At 44.1% G+C, this 17,273-nt stretch overlaps 1 protein-coding gene and 2 non-coding genes across 29 annotated transcripts in view; all 3 read right to left on the minus strand.

Moving 5' to 3' along the window:
* UBAP2L (ubiquitin associated protein 2 like) overlaps positions 1-17,273 on the minus strand; it is a 42,682-nt gene that overhangs the window by 856 nt on the left and 24,553 nt on the right. For 9 of the 27 annotated variants that reach the window (XM_089914695.1, XM_089914735.1, XM_089914706.1 and 6 more), the window contains 16 exons: positions 16,943-17,141; positions 16,055-16,332; positions 15,725-15,897; positions 14,501-14,690; positions 13,724-13,778; positions 13,147-13,321; positions 12,243-12,315; positions 11,000-11,195; positions 10,821-10,909; positions 9,517-9,570; positions 8,848-8,929; positions 7,876-8,093; positions 7,386-7,491; positions 2,586-2,653; positions 1,297-1,494; positions 833-883 (listed from right to left, as the gene is read on the minus strand). In XM_089914695.1, the coding sequence (XP_089770821.1) occupies positions 833-883; positions 1,297-1,494; positions 2,586-2,653; positions 7,386-7,491; positions 7,876-8,093; positions 8,848-8,929; positions 9,517-9,570; positions 10,821-10,909; positions 11,000-11,195; positions 12,243-12,315; positions 13,147-13,321; positions 13,724-13,778; positions 14,501-14,690; positions 15,725-15,897; positions 16,055-16,332; positions 16,943-17,141 (2,205 nt within the window). Of the gene's footprint in view, positions 1-832; positions 884-1,296; positions 1,495-2,585; positions 2,654-5,569; positions 5,974-7,385; positions 7,492-7,875; positions 8,094-8,847; positions 8,930-9,516; positions 9,571-10,820; positions 10,910-10,999; positions 11,196-12,242; positions 12,316-13,146; positions 13,322-13,723; positions 13,779-14,500; positions 14,691-15,724; positions 15,898-16,054; positions 16,333-16,942; positions 17,142-17,273 lie in introns of those variants that run through there. The other 18 variants (XM_089914749.1, XM_089914717.1, XM_089914760.1 and 15 more) reach the window with 6 other exon arrangements.
* Positions 9,014-9,149, minus strand: LOC115801595 (small nucleolar RNA SNORA58). Its single transcript, XR_004021898.1, has one exon. It is a non-coding gene; the product is annotated as a small nucleolar RNA SNORA58 (small nucleolar RNA).
* Positions 14,079-14,215, minus strand: LOC115801596 (small nucleolar RNA SNORA58). The gene has a single exon (XR_004021899.1). It is a non-coding gene; the product is annotated as a small nucleolar RNA SNORA58 (small nucleolar RNA).

Consider the following 17,273-nt stretch of genomic DNA (forward strand, 5'->3'; position numbering starts at 1 on the left):
GGGACAAATTTATGACATCTTCAGGTGGAAATCTGGAAATTGTTTTACTCTCCCATTCCCCTTGCTTAGAAACTACTCTGAAGCTTACTTCTTTTTTTTTTTTTTTTGAAGCTTACTTCTTAACCATAGGAAATTTGTTTTATACAGCAGTTAGAGCACCTCTGACAAGTAAAAAAACACTTTAAAACTTTAAATAAGGGAAAGATGAAAAGAGGGTGGGATACTTTGAGAGACAAGATAGTGCATCAGTTCTACTAATTTTCAATTTCACCTTCTCCTCACCCCCCCAAACCCACCATCCCCTGATCCGAGGAAAGGCTACTCTCTAGAGAGAATTATAGCCTCTTGGAGATGAGTGATCACAAGGTGATTTCACTTTCACTGATCCCCATGAATGCCTCAATTTGGACATCTGTCTTTGAGAGCAAGGCAGCCCTTATTCTAGCTCCGCAACCACCTATGAGGAAGGGGGAGAGGTCACCTGCACCACCCCAGGGCTCCCCACCCCTACCACACATCACATCTGTGAGCCCATTTCAGGAAAGGTAAGAGAGACAGTCTGAGGCCCCAGGCTCCAGATGCTGCCCCAAGAATCCTTTCCATTCCGGTAACCAAGTGTTTCAAGAGTCGGGGAAGGGTAGAAAGAAAAAGACACTGAGGAGAGGAGGACAAGAGAGGAACGGGAGGCCAGAGAGCTCAGCAAGGTGTTTGTGTTTGTGTATCCCGATTTGTGACCGTGCAATCTTTTCTCTTCAAGTTCCCTGAGACTGTGGAGGTGAAATGGGGACTGAAAAGGAGTGGGTTCAAGCATATCATCATTCAGTTTCATTACCTGCTCCTCCTGCTGGCGCTGGCAACAGAGAATCATCTGCAAATATGGTAGCTGAGGCAGAACCAGGATATATGGAAAATAAAGGGACAAACTTTGACAATAGAACTCCACCATTAGAAGGGAAAGCTATAATGTCAGGGGAGGGGGAAGGCTGGGAGAGGTAAGAGGGGAGGTGTGACCCAGGTCTGATAGGATGAGGACAACTGTGCTATGGGAGGAGGTGGAGGAGAAAGGCACCAAAGGAACTGGGCAAAAAAGGTTTCAATCTGGCCTCTTTGACATCTCCTTTGCCGGCCACTCGTGTTGTGTGCGCTTGTGTCTGTATGTGCTGTGTGCCCATGGCTGGCGCTGGGGAGGACTGGGTGAAGGTGGTGGTGAGGAAGGGTAAGAAAAGGAAAGGGGAGGTAGTTTTAGGGTATAGGAAGGAAAAGGAAGGGAAAGGAAAGAGGGGGAAGGGCTATTACCTGGCCATCCTGCTGCAGGTGATGGTGAAGGATCTGGGAGTGCGGTTGCTGATGGGGGGTCAGAATGTGCATAAAGGGGGCAGGTGGGTAGGCAGCAGCTGTGGCCGGATTGATGGGCCCCCCACTTCCTAGGGCTGAAGGCAAGTTGAAGGAGGCAGCAGGAGTACCGGAATGAAAACCTTGTTTCTCAAAGGACTGCTATCCAGGAGAATGGGAGGAGAGAGAGTAAAAGGGATCAGCAAACTAATCCTCAGAATTTCTGAACCCAAGATCCCCCACCCTCAGAAAGCAGCATGGTGTCAGAGAGTGAATGCTGCACCTGAAGTCAGACGTTCAGGTCTTAGCCTCAGCTCTACCCTTTAACAGCTGTGTGAACCTGAGAAAATTAATCTCTCAGCCTCATTTTCTCTTAACATGAATCAGGGATGCTATTAACCTCTCAGTTGTAAGGACCAAATGAGAGGACAGATGTGACAGGACTTCATAAATTCTAACATCATTCATGAACACAGTGAAATCTGCTAACTACTCTTAGCACAAATAGCGATACCCCTGGAGTTGGGTAAAAATTAGAACTCCTTGGATATTGCAAAAGAAATGAATACACACTGAGGTTTCTTGAGTGTTAATGGTCTTGGCCATGAAAGACTCCACCATAACTCCTAATACTTTACATCAAGCTTTTACTTATTTATGGTGTGTGCTGGGGGGAGCAACACAATACAAATCTGTGGATAATTCAGATGCCTCACTTTAGCTACTGGGTTGTGTCCTCTCCTACTGTTTATAGATATACTTACAAAAAGAATGGAAAGAACTAGTTTCCCTTCATTCCATATGTGTTCTCTCGGAAACTTACGAAAAGGTTGGGAGTGGGTATGTAAAGGGCCAGGACAGTTGCACAGTAAATCACATGACATATCACAACAATTTACCACACTGCAGCTTCCTGTAACATTTTTCTTGCTTTTTCCCAGAGGGCTAAATTTAAACTTCTTCAAGAAACTGAGGTTTAGAGACACTCATTTTCTAGTAGAATGGATTTCCTGACACCTCTCTTAGGGTTGTTCTTGTTCACTGTATTTTTTTTCCCCCTTTGGCCGCGCCACTCAGCTTGCGGGATCTTAGTTCCACGACCAGGGACTGAACCCGGGCCATGGCAATGAGAGCGCCAAGTCCTAACCACTGGAAAGCCAGGGAATTCCCATGTTCACTGTACTTCTATCATTCCAACTCCACCTCCTCTATGTCATCTCTTTTTCCACTTCTATCCAGAGCCAGGCACCTACCTGGGTTTTGGAGTACACAGAACCCGAGATATCTGGCACGCCTGTGTTACTGGAGGTGACTGATACACCTGGGGGAGGAGGAAACAGACAGGAGGATTAGCTCAGCTAGCTGCCTGGCCCCATCCCTGGGAGATGATGTGTGTAGCCCTTCTAGCTATAGCACTGCAAGGGAATTTTGGTCTGTTTTTCCAGCTTCATGTCAGTCCTGAGGGATAAGAGTTTATGACACAAAAGCTCCCTAGGTTCTCCTGCCCTTTCCAGATGTGTACTGAGTATTTATGTGAGAGGGAGGTGTGTTGTATTGGGGAGGACTAAGGAATATAGCCAAACCTCACTAGCATATGGTTTTCAAAACACTTCTCTGTGCCAAAGCCCAACAGGATTGTATTAAACTTTTAACGTCCATTTCAAATCAACTGACCCCAACTCCACTCAGTTCTGCAGTGCTGCTCCTGAACGGGTTCAAAATCCATGCCTGCACAGCATAAGGTAAGTATTAGAGGAGCACTCCTATTCAACCCCCAAGAGCACTTTCATCCTCGGAGCCTCAGTTTACTTAGTCCAGCTTCCCCAGAGTCTTGGCAATTCTACACTACAGACTTATGATTTAAAGAGCTGGCGCAAAGGCTAATTTCCATTTGCTCAGTTTAAGCCAAAGCATGGAGAGAGAGGGGTAAGGAAGGTAGATAAGGGTAGGCTGTCTCCTACAGCCTAGGTGGAACACAAAAATCCAACTGTCATTCTAGTTTACAACTTCAGCTTTTCCATGAGTTAAAAGCTCTAATCCATACTCCAGCAACTTGCATGTTTCCTGTTGAAAACCTCCCTACCACCTACAATTTTAAGGAAACCACAATAGTACAATTCTCCATTTTGATTTGTACTCCTTAAACTGAAATACACATACTGTACCTCCTAGGGTATGGGGCAATAAGTTAAGGATAGGAAAAAGCCATCAGGTAAAATAACCCAGCAACTTACTTGAGAAACTGTATACCTATGTTGAAGGAAAAGTAACTCAAATTTAACTAGGAATTTAGAGCATCCTTTCTAAAGATCTGTTAGTTTTCAGGAAGTGAGATAAAATGAAACCTCAGAAAAACTTTGCATTTCAGTTTATGTCTTTGGATCGTTCTCCTCTGCTGTTAGGAGCACTTTGTTCAGAGTTTTTTGGAAGGACTAAACTGACCAAATCACAAATGAGGAATTCTCCATTCACCCACAATTCAACAGCAATCTCCCTTCAAACTCCAGAACCCAAATCCTCTCTAGACCAAGGCAGCCTTCAAAAGCTAAGCCCACCTTGGACAGCCACTTTAGAATCTTCCCAGTAGAAGTGGCATCTTACCCTGGAGAACCCTCCCACATCACAAGTCCAGATAGTTCTAGGGAGGAGCAAACACCAACTAGGAAAAGAACATAACTACAGAAACCAAGCATGAGAAAATACTTCCCCATCTCCAAAATATCAACTCTACACTTTAAAGGCACTGAAGAAAAAGGGGACAATACAGGAACTAACGGAATAGTTTTTTCCCTTCCCTTTGCAAGCCCCAGGTGCCCATTTGGCAAATCACTGGTAATAGGCATAACTTTAAGAACAGGAGTTCACTTATGGAAAAAGCTAAGCTAATGAGGAGGTTTGTGTGGAAGGGTTGAGAGTAAGGTGTAACAGGATATAAATGGAACATTTTTGAGGGAAACCAGAAGAGACAATGATCTTTACTGCAAAGGCTCAAACAGCTTGCTGACACCACTTGGTCATCCCATACAGAATGGGAGAAATGGCCAACTCTCAAGCCGGGTGGTAGGGAGGAATTTAGTTCCAATGTGCCCCTACCTGGTCTCATCCTTTCCAGAGGGTGGACTAGCTAAAAAACAGCTTCTAGTCTAGAGGCCTTAATTGGCCTGTTGGTTGAAACAACTGGAAATGCTGGAAAAAAGAGAATACTTTGTGTAGTAGCCCTAAATGGCCTCAGTGTAAGCATCTGAGACCCTAGAAAATAATGGGCATTGGTTTCCCTACCTATCATTCACCAGTAATTAGCAATCTCCTCAGACTACGGAGTTTTCTTGCTTTCCTTCCAACAGTCAACACCCCCTGGTTACCCCCACTCCCAAGCAGTGCTGATCATACAAACACAATGTGGATGGCCGGGAGGAGAAACAAGAACCAATCTCTCCCAGCATGGCAGCCCCTGGGAAAGCTGATCACACTCACAGTACAAAATTACTCCAGAGGGCTGGGAACAAATACAAAGAAAGTGAAGTAGCCGGGTTTCCAATTAACCAAGGACAGGGTTCTCACTGTCCGAGTTAACTCTATGAACGAAAGGCTGATGGTGTACCAGTTGGATTGAGAGGGGATGAGAATTTCCATAGTCAAGGAGATGTCTAACCAAATCTCTCCCACACATTCTTAGCTATACCCACAAGTGCAAAACGACTAATAATCCACAATCCCTGAAAAGCCATCGAGGGACTACGAACAATGTTCCAGGCTAGAACAGTTTCCACAGCCTGAGTCATCAACTAGCTGGTCACTAATGACTTTATCTGATCTCAATCAGCCACTTGGCCCTTGGGAACCAGATGTGGGAATTAAGCCTTGGAAGATACTTTCCTAACAACAGCTCTGAACACCATCTCTTCAGCCTTTCACAGTGACATGACACGAACTTTTTTGTCCTTTCTCCTCTGCTTATGTCAGAGACAAGGGGAAGATCTAAATGGAAAAGTGAAGAGCCATAATAAGCATGGCGAATCGGGCATTTTCTACAAATAGCTTTCTTGACTAACCAATCAACAGGCTGGGAACTGAGGCCACTTCCCCTCCCCCACCTTAATAAAATCACCATACTGAAAAGTTAACAGTTCTTTGGCTATGCTGGGGTTTGATTGAAAAGGCCACCCTCCACCCTTCATCCACAGCACAACATTGGCTCCTAGTGTCCAGAAAGACATGCACGGAAAGAACGCCAGAGTTAGCTAAAGAAATACCACAGTTTATTGAAGACTACAAATATTTTGTTACAAGTTGGAACTACATGCCTTCCAGAAATCAAAAGCAACAGCAGGTGTGTGCATTGGTGCTTCGGAGGAGGTGCTGCACCGCTTGAATTCGAAATGGGTAAGACAGGGTCAGACACATGGGGGAGAGGGAAATGGGGGAAGGGCAAGTTCAAAAGCCCAGAAGGTATCCACCAACTCATTTCCCCAAGCCACGCAGGCCATGGCCACAGCTCAGCAGGCTCTCCTCAGTGGTCTGGTTTCTGAAACAAGACTTCAGTGCAAATTTACACACACACACAAAACACAGCCCCCAGCCTTGGGCCAAATTAGCTCTCTGCCGTCCAGAAATGCTTGTAAGGGGGTGGATATTTTCTTCCTAAAAGGAATCAAATACATAAAAATAAATGAATTTAGAGGTTGATGAGGAATGGGATGACAAGTGCCCTCTGTGGGGTTGGGAACTGGGGATTCTTAAAGGGCTGTTATAGGAGGTCTCTGAAATCTTAAGGGAAGTAAGAAGCTAGGATTTCCAAAATCAGTTATGCCATTTTCTTCTATTACCAATCATCTACCTCTTCAAATTCTTGAACCTGGTCCAGCTAAGACCTAAATCTAATATTCTTGGAATAGGGCCACTCCAAGACAAAAGCTTATAATCCTCCCCACCAAAGACTAGGGTGGACCTGCTCAGTGAGAGGGGGGCCCTAGGCACAAGGAGTCTGGGTATTATTAAATCTCATTGGGGTCTCTCAGGATTTCTTTAGTTTAAATCTTGACCCACTCTAAGTCATACAACACAGTTCAAAGCTCCACCTGTTAGATCCCAGACCTACTGCCCTTTTGCTCAGCTCAGTTTCCCAATAATTGAAAACCTCGGGCAATTTTAACCACCTGGAGCCCATACAAGGGTGAAGAACACAGATGTAGCTCCATCCAAATCACCATGTAACCATAACTAAGCTAAGAATTTTAAAGGACAACCCTTAACTCCAACCCCAAGCAATGGCAACCACCTCCTCCCCATACACATCTACAAGGCACTGAAAAAAGTAGATGGAATTGTTTTATTCAAAGACTCTTACTCCCTGTCCTCCAAAAATGGAGAGTAGGTGTCAGGTACGGGAGCAGGGGATAGGCTAAATATCTTTGAGGTCAGCACCCATTCAGAGGATTCCCGTATTTCCCTCCCTGCCATCAGAGGTGCAAATGGACTTTGCAAAGAGACCAGCCATACAAATGAAGGAACCTAAAGGTCCAACTCTCCCTCTATTGAGTATTCATGCCCTACTCCTCTCTCTCCACATCTCAGGCCCTCTAGATAGGCAATAAAAAGGGGCCACATGAGAAAAGCAGTACTACAAAGAGATTTAAGCCAAACCTACCACAGCATGCTAGCTAAGAACCCATTTAACTCTTCTATTCAGTGAATATATCCCCTATTGTACTACCAGTACCTTAAACGTTAACACTTGCCTCCACTGACATCTCAGTAAAATCTTGGGGCCCTCTGCTTCCCACCCAAAGTTTAGGCCAGCCAACATATTCTAACAGCCAACTCGTGCGCCAGGGCATTCCCGTCATGAGTAGTGGATACACATTCTAATATTAAGCTCCTCTGTTGGCGCTGCTCAGACAGACACCCAAGTCAGGCAGACATTAACAATCATACATGGAGCAGCAGCACACCCTCATCAACCCTGTTTTCTCAAGCACCAGATCTTCCTCCCTGAAACTCATTTAATGACATCCCATAGACACCAATGACAGCCAGGGTCAAGGTGAGCTTACCAGTGTTGTATCCATGAGACCCATATCCACTTGGCTGTTGGAAAGGGGTGGCTGATGCATTCACACTGACATTCACACCATGCTGCTTGGAAGAGGTAGGAGCCACCTGAAGAGCAATAGGCCAGAACTACAGTGAAATGGCAGCAAAGTACTATTCAACCGACCCGTCCTACTCCAGAGACTGGGCATTCAGATGGCTACCCACTCTGATGTAAGCTGTCCACAGTTTACTTAGCAAAATGGGTTCAGGGAATGAATGAGAGTCTCAGGGAAGCAAAGCTGTACATTCCCCCTTTAGCTAATTCTACGAATGGGTAATCCCTTACCCCAATCCCAGCCCCACTCCCTCTCCCAGGCCAGAAAGAGGCCAGAGGTGGAAACTGTTCCTCTTCATTCATTATTAAAAAGTCATCTAGCCTTGAAAGCAGCTAGCATAGTGTCCAGGGCTAGGACTCTTCACCACAAGTAAAGACCAAGCCCAAGTACTTACAGGGAACACAGCAGGCCCATACTGGAAGGTGCTGGGGAGGCCCGGAACCCCTGTGTAGTATGGCAGGCTGGTGTAACTGTAGCCAGGAGGCAGCGCCGGGTTCAGGAATGTCTGCTGCGTGGTATGGTGAGTCTGTGTCTGGTTCTGCTGGGGCTGGGCCAAGGTTGTGGCCGGGGCCGGGGAGGAGGCATCCCCACGGCCGAACTTTGTGAGGTCACCTGTGACACGAGAGGCTAAATGTATCTGCCACTTTCACCGCCCAACACCAATGCAGAATTTCCTCTTCTGGTTTCACATGATTCCAGGAGAGCCTTCAGAGACTATTAAAGTCCAATGCTTTGAATTCCATTTCTTTGCGGCTCCATTTAGCACTGCTCAGTACACAATCTGCACAGTGCTAGTCAAGGACTAATGTTGCATGACTGTGCAATACTGTGGCAGAAACCAGCTCCCAGAATAAAGCTCCTGTATGATTTCCCTGCCCACCTGTTTTCTTTCATCTCTTCCCCACCCCACCCCCTCCTTTCCTTCTCTGCTTCCCCTCCATGGGGAAAACTCCATGCTGGACTTGAAAAACAATGCTAGGTCAGGGAAAATGACAGGGCAATAAGGTCAACAATAGGTCAGGCCCTGGCCTAGCAAGGCAATGAGACTGCCACATGAGTAAGGAACAGGAGCAGAGATGAGTAGAGGAAGGTCAGTTCAACCACAGTACTTCCTGGTAAAAGCTAGAGAATAGCTGAGAAGTCAACACATCATCCGGAGTCACAGGGAGACAACAGAAAGTGGGATGAGAAGCCAAGCCACTACATGCCCATCTTCAGCAGGATTCTGAATCTACCAACCCTGATTTACCACATCCATTTTGTACTTCTGTCAAAGATCTTAATTAAGGTGAGAACTGGACCCCTTCCTTCTACTAATCAGGTTTCTGCCACCAAGGCCAACACAACCTCCCTATCCCAATCCTACCAGAATAAGGGTTGCTGGCCAGGCTACCATCCCTCCCAGTCAGCGGAGTGGTGGGTGTGGGAAATGGGATGCTGTAGTAATCCTGAAAGAGAGAGAGAAAAGAGCAGAGACTCAATGCCACTCATTCCCAGAAGTGAGGACGTGTCATTCAGGGTGAGAAGCAAGAGAATGTTGGAGTACTGCAATTTGTCCAGCCATTGATTAAGCTGGCTTGAACTGGCACAAACTCCATATTACTCTTGCATACACTGTCCCCGCTGCCTGGCCATGGGGACAGTCAGGCAAGGTCTACAAGTATGCCCACCAGGAAACACTTCAAGTCCATCAGCACCAATAATATTCTCAAACCTCTAGATATTATCCCTCATAGTCTACTACTACTGAGAAAACAGATCTTCCTTCTGGAATTCATCAAAGTGTTTGAGACATACAGGAAGCATCCCAAGAGCTCCACAGTACTCTGAGCTTTATAACAGGTTAAAATGTGTTTACTTCAAAGATGTCACAACTCTGATTAAAAAAAAAAAAAGTACCTTCTGTTAGAACCACTCTCAAAGTACATTCTAATATATCTTAAAGTATGTGACTTATCAACTGAACATTTGGAATAATCCAAACATTAATTTTAAGATCACTTTCTTTTCCTAAGCTCTACAACCATATACTCACCAATGGAAATCTTGTCTGAAGCATCTGCAAGTCATCATAACCATATACTTGTGGCTGAAAGATACAAACATGTAACAATATTAATGAGGACTGGTCATGATGGTAGCAAACCAAGGAGCTAAGAGACAAGATAAATCAACATTCATCCTCATTCTTAAGAAGAGGAGGACATAAATTATTTCCTTCATTTTCTTTAAGAAAGAAGTGAAATACAAAGAGATTACATGATTCATGAAAGGTCTTGAAGCTTTCCTTGAGCTACACAGTGATTCAACTAGGCTGTCCTCTGGGTAGCAGTAGGGTACGCACAAGTCATACATACATAGCCTGCTTTATTCTACCTGTCTTTGTCTCCTTTGCCCTTCAAAATATGGCTTAAAATTTTTCTCCTTCAGAAAGGATTCGCATTTTACTCTTTAATGTTTGGGTACTAAGGTAGTGTGTTAGCTATTAAAAAAGTGCTAATGGATGTTTCATTTGTATGATATTCTTCTAGACTCTCCGAAGGCAAAAACAAGTTTTTGGTTTTTTTTAAATTTTTACTGGAGTATAGTTGATTTACGATGTTGTGTTAGTTTCAGGTGTACAGCAAAGTGGATGTTATACATATATATCCACTCTTTTTAGATTCTTTTCCCATATAGGCCATTACAGAGTATTGAGTAGAGTTCCCTGTGCTACATGGTAGGTCCTTATTAGTTATCTGTTTTATATACAGTAGTGTGTATATGTCAATCCCAATCTTCCAATTTATCCTTCCCCCCCACCCCCGCTCTAATCCCCTGGTAAACATAAGTTTGAAAACCAGACGTTTAAAAAATTTTTTTTTATTAAATATCCTTCATCTTAATAGGCACTGAATACACGAAGCTGATACAAGACACAACAGAGCAAAAGGCTACTACTGTCAGTCACCTATTCTCAGATAGCCCCAGACTAAGTCAGGGAACTCTACTCTGACTAGGTCAGAGCCAGCATAGACCCCCAGAAATTAGGAATCTATCCAACTAGAGAAAATAATTCCCTAAGAAATTGAAAGGGATTCCAGTTAGACACTCTGGCCTTTGGCTTCTGAGGCCCAGAAATTGTGTTTCACCCGAGAAAATACACAGTAGAGGACCTGGTCTAGGTTTAGTCCTATCTCTCTAAAAAATTATTTTTTTCCAAAACTACAAAGATTAAAAACTTGTTTGCTTACATGTGACAACCACTCATTTAATTATATTCTTCCACCTGAAGCCATAGCCATAAAGAATAGCCATACCACCTTCTTCTTTTGGAGAAGATCCTTCAGTCTCACTTACCGGGTAGGCATGTAACAGCCCTGGAGCCATAATATATGGATTAGGCAACAACGGCGGGACCCCAGGAGGGAGGTTGGGAGGAGCTTTTCCTGAAAGAGAAATTATATTTTTATCTTGTCACACTATTACTTTACTCATTCATACTAAAGGAATGCAATTCATCTTCTATGCAGGGCTACCTGAAGTTGTAGCAACCGAGCTTCGAGTGGAGGCTGTGACGGTAGAGTTGCTGCCTAGGCTGAGGCCCAAGCTACTGCCACTATTGAGACTGGAAGAGACACTGACCACTGGGGGAGGTGCAGAGACTGTGCTGGATGTGGTGGAGAAAGTGCTGGAGGAAGAATGAAGATTCGCCTCACTCTCCACGCTTGTGTGCTTCAAAAAGGCGGTGCGGTGGAAGAGAGGAGGAGGAAACAGTGATTAGTATAACAGGTCAGGAAAGACAATCCCTTCTGTTGATTATATCACACCAACTTCTCAATTAAAAAGGCTGAGGCAGGGTACTAGGGTGCTCTCTGCCAAAGTAATTAGAAGAAGTTACTAAATACTGTCTGGCTACACATTCCCCAACATTCATCTGGTAAGGATGGTAACAACAGACCCACTGCACATTATCACCCTGTTCAGAAAGGCAACAGAGCGAGTGGGGACAAACTCCCTAGAAACGAACACTGACTGGCCAATAAGGAGACAAAAGATAGTTTAGGTCTGAAAAATATATCATAATCTTCTCTCCCACATTCTTCTTCACTAGGCTAGCACAACAGACAAGTTCACAAGCTAGAAAGAAGTACAAATTCTAATGAATTTAAACCTGAAATAGTACACTTGAGGAAAGAGAGATTCCTGAGAAAGCCTTAACCCTCATTACCTTGCCCCAAGCTTTTGACAAACCAGACACCTTTGCCCAAAACAGGTCCTCCTGAAGTTAGTTTTCTTCCTTACCATCTCAGCTTAATTCCACAAATTGTTATAAAATCACAACAGTGAAACTAATTCTTTGGCCAAAAGCTCTCATCTGGCCTCTACTTTCATAGGATGCCCAGACTCAAACTGATTATTTTCAGGACTCATGTTTGCCATACCCCAGACCAATGAATGAAAATGGCTGTACCAGTTGGAAAGGGATGTTCTTACAGAATTTATCATAGCATACAAAGTCCCACCCAATTACAGTGTAATCAAAAAAGTCACTTCCAGGGCTTTGAGAATTGGCCCACAGCTCTGCAATATTTCTGGATTCTTCTGCCTCTCTTGGCTTCAAACATCCTTTTTACTCCTTTCCTGCAACTTCAGATGAATTATCATTTTGCCACCTCACGAAGAAATTTTCAAGACTCCCTTCTTGGGAGACTCTTACAGTTGGATAGTTGTTTAAGTGTAAACAAGACCATACTTCCTCTTTTACAGCATCACACTTACCAAAAGAGTGGATGTCGAAGTGCGCCCAGAAGATGTTGATGACGAAAGGGTATTCTGCTGAGTAGATAACGTGCTGTAAGGTAAAAGAGGTTGCCATTAGCCACAGGGCTATGGTTACCTGACCTGGAGCTTCAGTCAAGAACACAGGCCAGGGCTTCCCTGGTGGCGCAGTGGTTGAGAGTCCGCCTGCCAATGCAGGGGACGCGGGTTCGTGCCCCGGTCCGGGAGGATCCCACATGCTGCGGAGCGGCTGGGTCCGTGAACCATGGCCGCTGAGTTTGCACATCTGGAGCCTGTGCTCCACAACGGGAGAGGCCACAGCAGTGAGAGGCCCGCGTACCACAAAAAAAAAAAGAACACAGGCCAGACACAGAGAATTGACTTGTGGTTGCCGGCAGGCGGGGTGGGGAGGGATAGAGTGGGAGTTTTGGGTTAGCAGATGCAAACTAGTATATATAGAATGGATGAACAAGGTCCTACCGTATAGCACATAGAAATATATTCAATATCCTGTGAGATAAACCATAATGGAAAAAAATATAAAAAAGAAAATATGTATAACTGAATCACTTTGCTGTACCGCAGAAATTAACACAACATTGTAAATCAACTATACATCGATTGAAAAGAAAAAGAAGAACATAGGCAAAGAAGGCATAATATGGGACCAAGGAGATCCTGAGATCATATGGTAAACACAATGGCCAGCCAAGGGTAGTGAGCAGTTAAAGCAAGAATGGGTGTTGAAAAAGGGAAAAAAGCCTCCTCTGTCTTTACTTCCCATAGCTTTTAGGTTACCCACTTAGCTAATGTGGTCTCTGCTAGGCAGAGAGGACAAGATAGAACCAGAGAGCTCTGTTATTACTACTCACCAACCCAAACCTCCATCCTCACCCCAAATCACCTGCTGTGTTGTGTGGTGGTACTATTTGGAATCTCCTCATTGTGGCTCAAGCCACCCAAGGAAGATGAGTGCTGATTGGTTGTCGTCAGTAAGGAAGCTGCAGATACCGTTTCACTGAGAGGGGGGATGCTAGAAGTGGAAGGTGAGTCAGATTTCACTGCAGAGCCTGTAGCACCTGGAAATAAAGAAAGGAATTCACCTCACCAGAGGAAGTTATTAAGAGGTGACGACAGCCCTAGGCTGTCCCAAAGACAAGAGTGTGAGTTATTTAGTAATGGACCACTAACATTTAGGTACAATCTTTTCCTTTTTTTTTTAATTCCAAGCATTTCACAGCACTGATCTCATTTGTCCAATAAAGAGAACCCAGAGGATTATCACTGTTACAAGACAGAGAACCTGAAACTTACGATAGTTTGAGATTAAACAGCAAGGTAGAAAGAACCAAGCTGAGACTATACCAGAAGTTTTGATCATTGAGGCAGGGCTCTTTTCACAACAATCTACGAAATGCAAAAATATTTAAAGGGGAGTAAAAACACTACAACTGAGAGGAAAAAGCCTGGAGAACACTCACCTTCAACAGATTGCGTGGTCTGTAACTGCGTGGCCTGCACAGAACTGAAGCCATTCTGGTACAAAAAACAGAGGAATAAGAAACAGACAAACTCAAGTGAATAGGTCAAGTTAGCACATTGACTCAGCTTAACTTCTGTCAACCAATTTCTTTCAGAGAAATTCTACAATGAAAGGATTAACGTAATGTATACTACCCAAACAAAGTAAAAACAACAAAAATTTAAAAACAACAATAATAAGATATACCAACTCTGTGTGACCCAGGGCAACAGAAGGCAATGCCCAAACTGCTGAAGAGATCCCAAACCCCAAAGAGACATAGGAAAGGTCCAAATCCAGTGATCCCTGGGGGAGGATGTGGGAGTATGACAGTTCAGCCAAACCACCTATTCTGCTGGCTGCATCTGACAGTCACTCCACATTGCCTCTAGCATATGCTGTCCCCCTCACCAAGCCAAGACACAGCAAGGTGAGGTCTACTGATATGCACCCACAGAAGGCTGGCAATCAGATCTTCCAAGAAGAGAAAACAAGTAATTGAGACTGATTCTACTAAAGAGAATCTTTAGTGCAAAGAGAATGATCTTCTGGCTCTAAGTCTCCAAGGTTAGTGAAGAGAACTTTTATTTCACCAACCACAAAAATGTGGTTCAGCTTCTCAATCAGCACTTCAGAGGTGTCTTAGCACCATTTGTCAAGAAGTAAAACACTAATATTTCAGTGATTTTGCCCACTATTCTCCTAACCAATGCCCAGGGGCGCATGAAGCCAATACCTTTGCCTGAGTCAAGTCCTTTTGGGGTGATGAAGAGATGGAGCTGGGGTACCGCCGAGTCTGTGTGGATCTCTGTTCATATAGAGGGCCCTGAGCATTATTTTGGGAGGTATAGGTTGTCGACTGAATTGGGCCACTCTGATAACCGGACTCCTGACTCTGGTTAGATGAAATTGTGGATGAAGATTCACTGTGGGGAATGGAGAAGGAAAATCTGAGAGAGACGAATAGAGCATATCCACTGATACTAAAACAGTGGAGATCCACTACTTGTGTAAGTTGATTACAATCAAAAAGAAAAATTCCAGCAACAAATAAAAGAAACTGCCGCAATTTTCTCCTGAGAACAGTAGGAATTTCCACATCCTATAGAGCCAGGGATCTAAGCTAAGAATCCAGTTTAAAAACATTTTCAACTCTTGAAGAGAAAAATTTCTTGTTCCCTTACATGCTGCTGTTATTAGAAAAAGAGGCTAACAGTCAGTAGAAAGGATATACTACTCTTGGTCCCTTTGATACCATCATAACATGAACCCTGAACATGGGAAAAATCACCTTTTCCTCATGTTCATTTTAAGGAATTCTGAGCTCCTGGCCCTCTCAAAAACCCTATGAAGTAAAATTCTCTTGAAAGGAACTTTTAAAATATTCATATGCATTAACAGCAATTATGATTCAACAGAGCTAGGCTGGGGCAAGACATCTCTATTTTTAAATTCTAAGGATTGAAAAAAGTAACCCTAGTACTCTGAAATTCCTCCAGGATTTTCTACTGCTTAAGATGGCCTTCCCTGATAGCTATCAGAGGAGGCAGGGAAGGTTCTACTGGAAAGATTTCTTTTACTTGTGTAATGTATTAATGTTACCTCCTTCCTAGGAGTTCAAAGCTACACCCTTTGTAGGCTTAAGTCCACACCAAGGGGCTAAAAGTGTCAAACACATTTTTAGCTGTGGTAGATGCCAAGGTACTGTTAAAGGTGGGGTACATGTCTCTAGGAACTGTGCCTGGACATTCTAGAAGTGCCCAAGGGATACATTTCTGTTTAGAGTTAGGAAAAACCTAGTAACAGTATTTTAAAATGCTCAACAAAATGCTACAATTGGCTACTTTTCTCTCACTCAATCAGAGGCTTGGCCTGTCCAGAGTTCTAGGAATCAGCAGGAGATTTAGAAAAACTGGTAAATGTCTGATAAAAGAAGTCTTATGACGGCTGTTTCCTCTACCTGGCCGTGCTGGTATAGAGGCTACTTGGAGCCTGGCTTGAAGAGGCGCTCGTGGTGGGGGTGGACTCATAATCAGAAAGGACAGGCTCTGACCCAAACTGCAACGCCCCAAACTGCAGATTTAGCCCTGAGATATCTGCCGAGCCAGGCATCTCCACAGCCAGAGCAGGAATCTGTAAAGAAGAAAAAGTAATGGTTGACTATAAGCTTACTGTAAGACTAATAAAAAACTTCTGCTTCAAACCTCCAAATTACACCCTTACAATCTCAATTCTCAAATCCCACACCCCTTTGCCCTAAAATAATATCTATCTAAAAGTTCAAATATACCTTAGAAGTCAAGGAGGCTTTTTTCTTCTGCTGTTTCAGTTTTTGCTGAGCCGGCTGAGGGCTGGACGATTGGTTGTCTGAAGACCCAGGAGACATTTGTGGAGCCGAGGTGGATTTGCTTGGCAGAGGAGAAGACGGGGGTGGAGGTGCAGCAGTGGAGGTAGCCACTGCAGGTGGCTTCTCCTGAAGGAACACCTCCATCATGGTTGAAGATGAGGTGAAAGCCTGGCGCTTTGTAAAGGGGCTGTGCACTGTTGAATCATTTGGGTTCTTCAAATCTGCACGAGGAAATCCAATAAGCATGAGGCCAGAGGTGTTCGTGAACCTCAAGAAAATGCTATTATCCTGCTCTAGAGCCATGAACTAGGCCCCCAGGAATCAGAAACTCATATAAACAGGTCCTCTTTTAAGATTTAATCTCATTTCTATAGGTGGCAATCATTGGATTTTATTTGTTAAGCAGAACCTAATGAAATCAAAACTATCATCCTGCCTATGTAAGAAAGGAATCCAGGAATTGTCCATGTTTAAAGTGTAAGGTCCTAAAATGGAAAAGCCCAAAGGCAGTATGATGTTTTCAAATACTAAAGACAAACCTAGGGAAAACCCAAAACATCCTCAGGTCAACAGAAGACTGCAAATGTGTACAGGGCTAAATTTGATGAAAGAGATATAGAGATATATACAGCCGCAACTTATGTATTTAATTATTATTCCCCAGCTTTCTGAACTGAGCCTATCTCACCAGGGGAAATCACTGTGGGAAAAGAGCCAGTTGGCTGCCCTTCTCCTCACTTCAGAACACATTCTCTACCCCTACTCCTGCTAGCCTCTTGGCAGTAATGCTCCAATGCTTAAAGAATTCAAATCACTTTCCATATTTCTCACCATACTGCACCAGCGATGGGGATTGTGTGGTGGAGCCCATGTCCCAAGAGGAGGTGGTGGTGGTTCCAGATTGAGAATGCTGAGCTGCCAACTGAGCCAGGGCCTGAGCAGTCTTGAATTGCTCCAAGAACTGGGAGCCTGTGGTGCTGCCGCCTTTAGCTTCACCGACATCACCAAATCCTTTCCCTAACATGCTCACCTGTAGATCAACACAGAGATTAGAGAAATCCACATCCAAGCAACTTTGTTCAACTACTCAAAAAACAAACAAACAAACAAAAACAAAACACTTATCCTGGTTAAGAGCCAGTACAGATAAGACAAGTAAAGA

Source organism: Delphinapterus leucas, chromosome 1 (genome assembly GCF_059928025.1).
Source record: "Delphinapterus leucas isolate spDelLeu-1000000601 "Yukka" chromosome 1, BTC_Dleu_Yukka2, whole genome shotgun sequence".
NCBI lineage: Eukaryota > Metazoa > Chordata > Mammalia > Artiodactyla > Monodontidae > Delphinapterus > Delphinapterus leucas.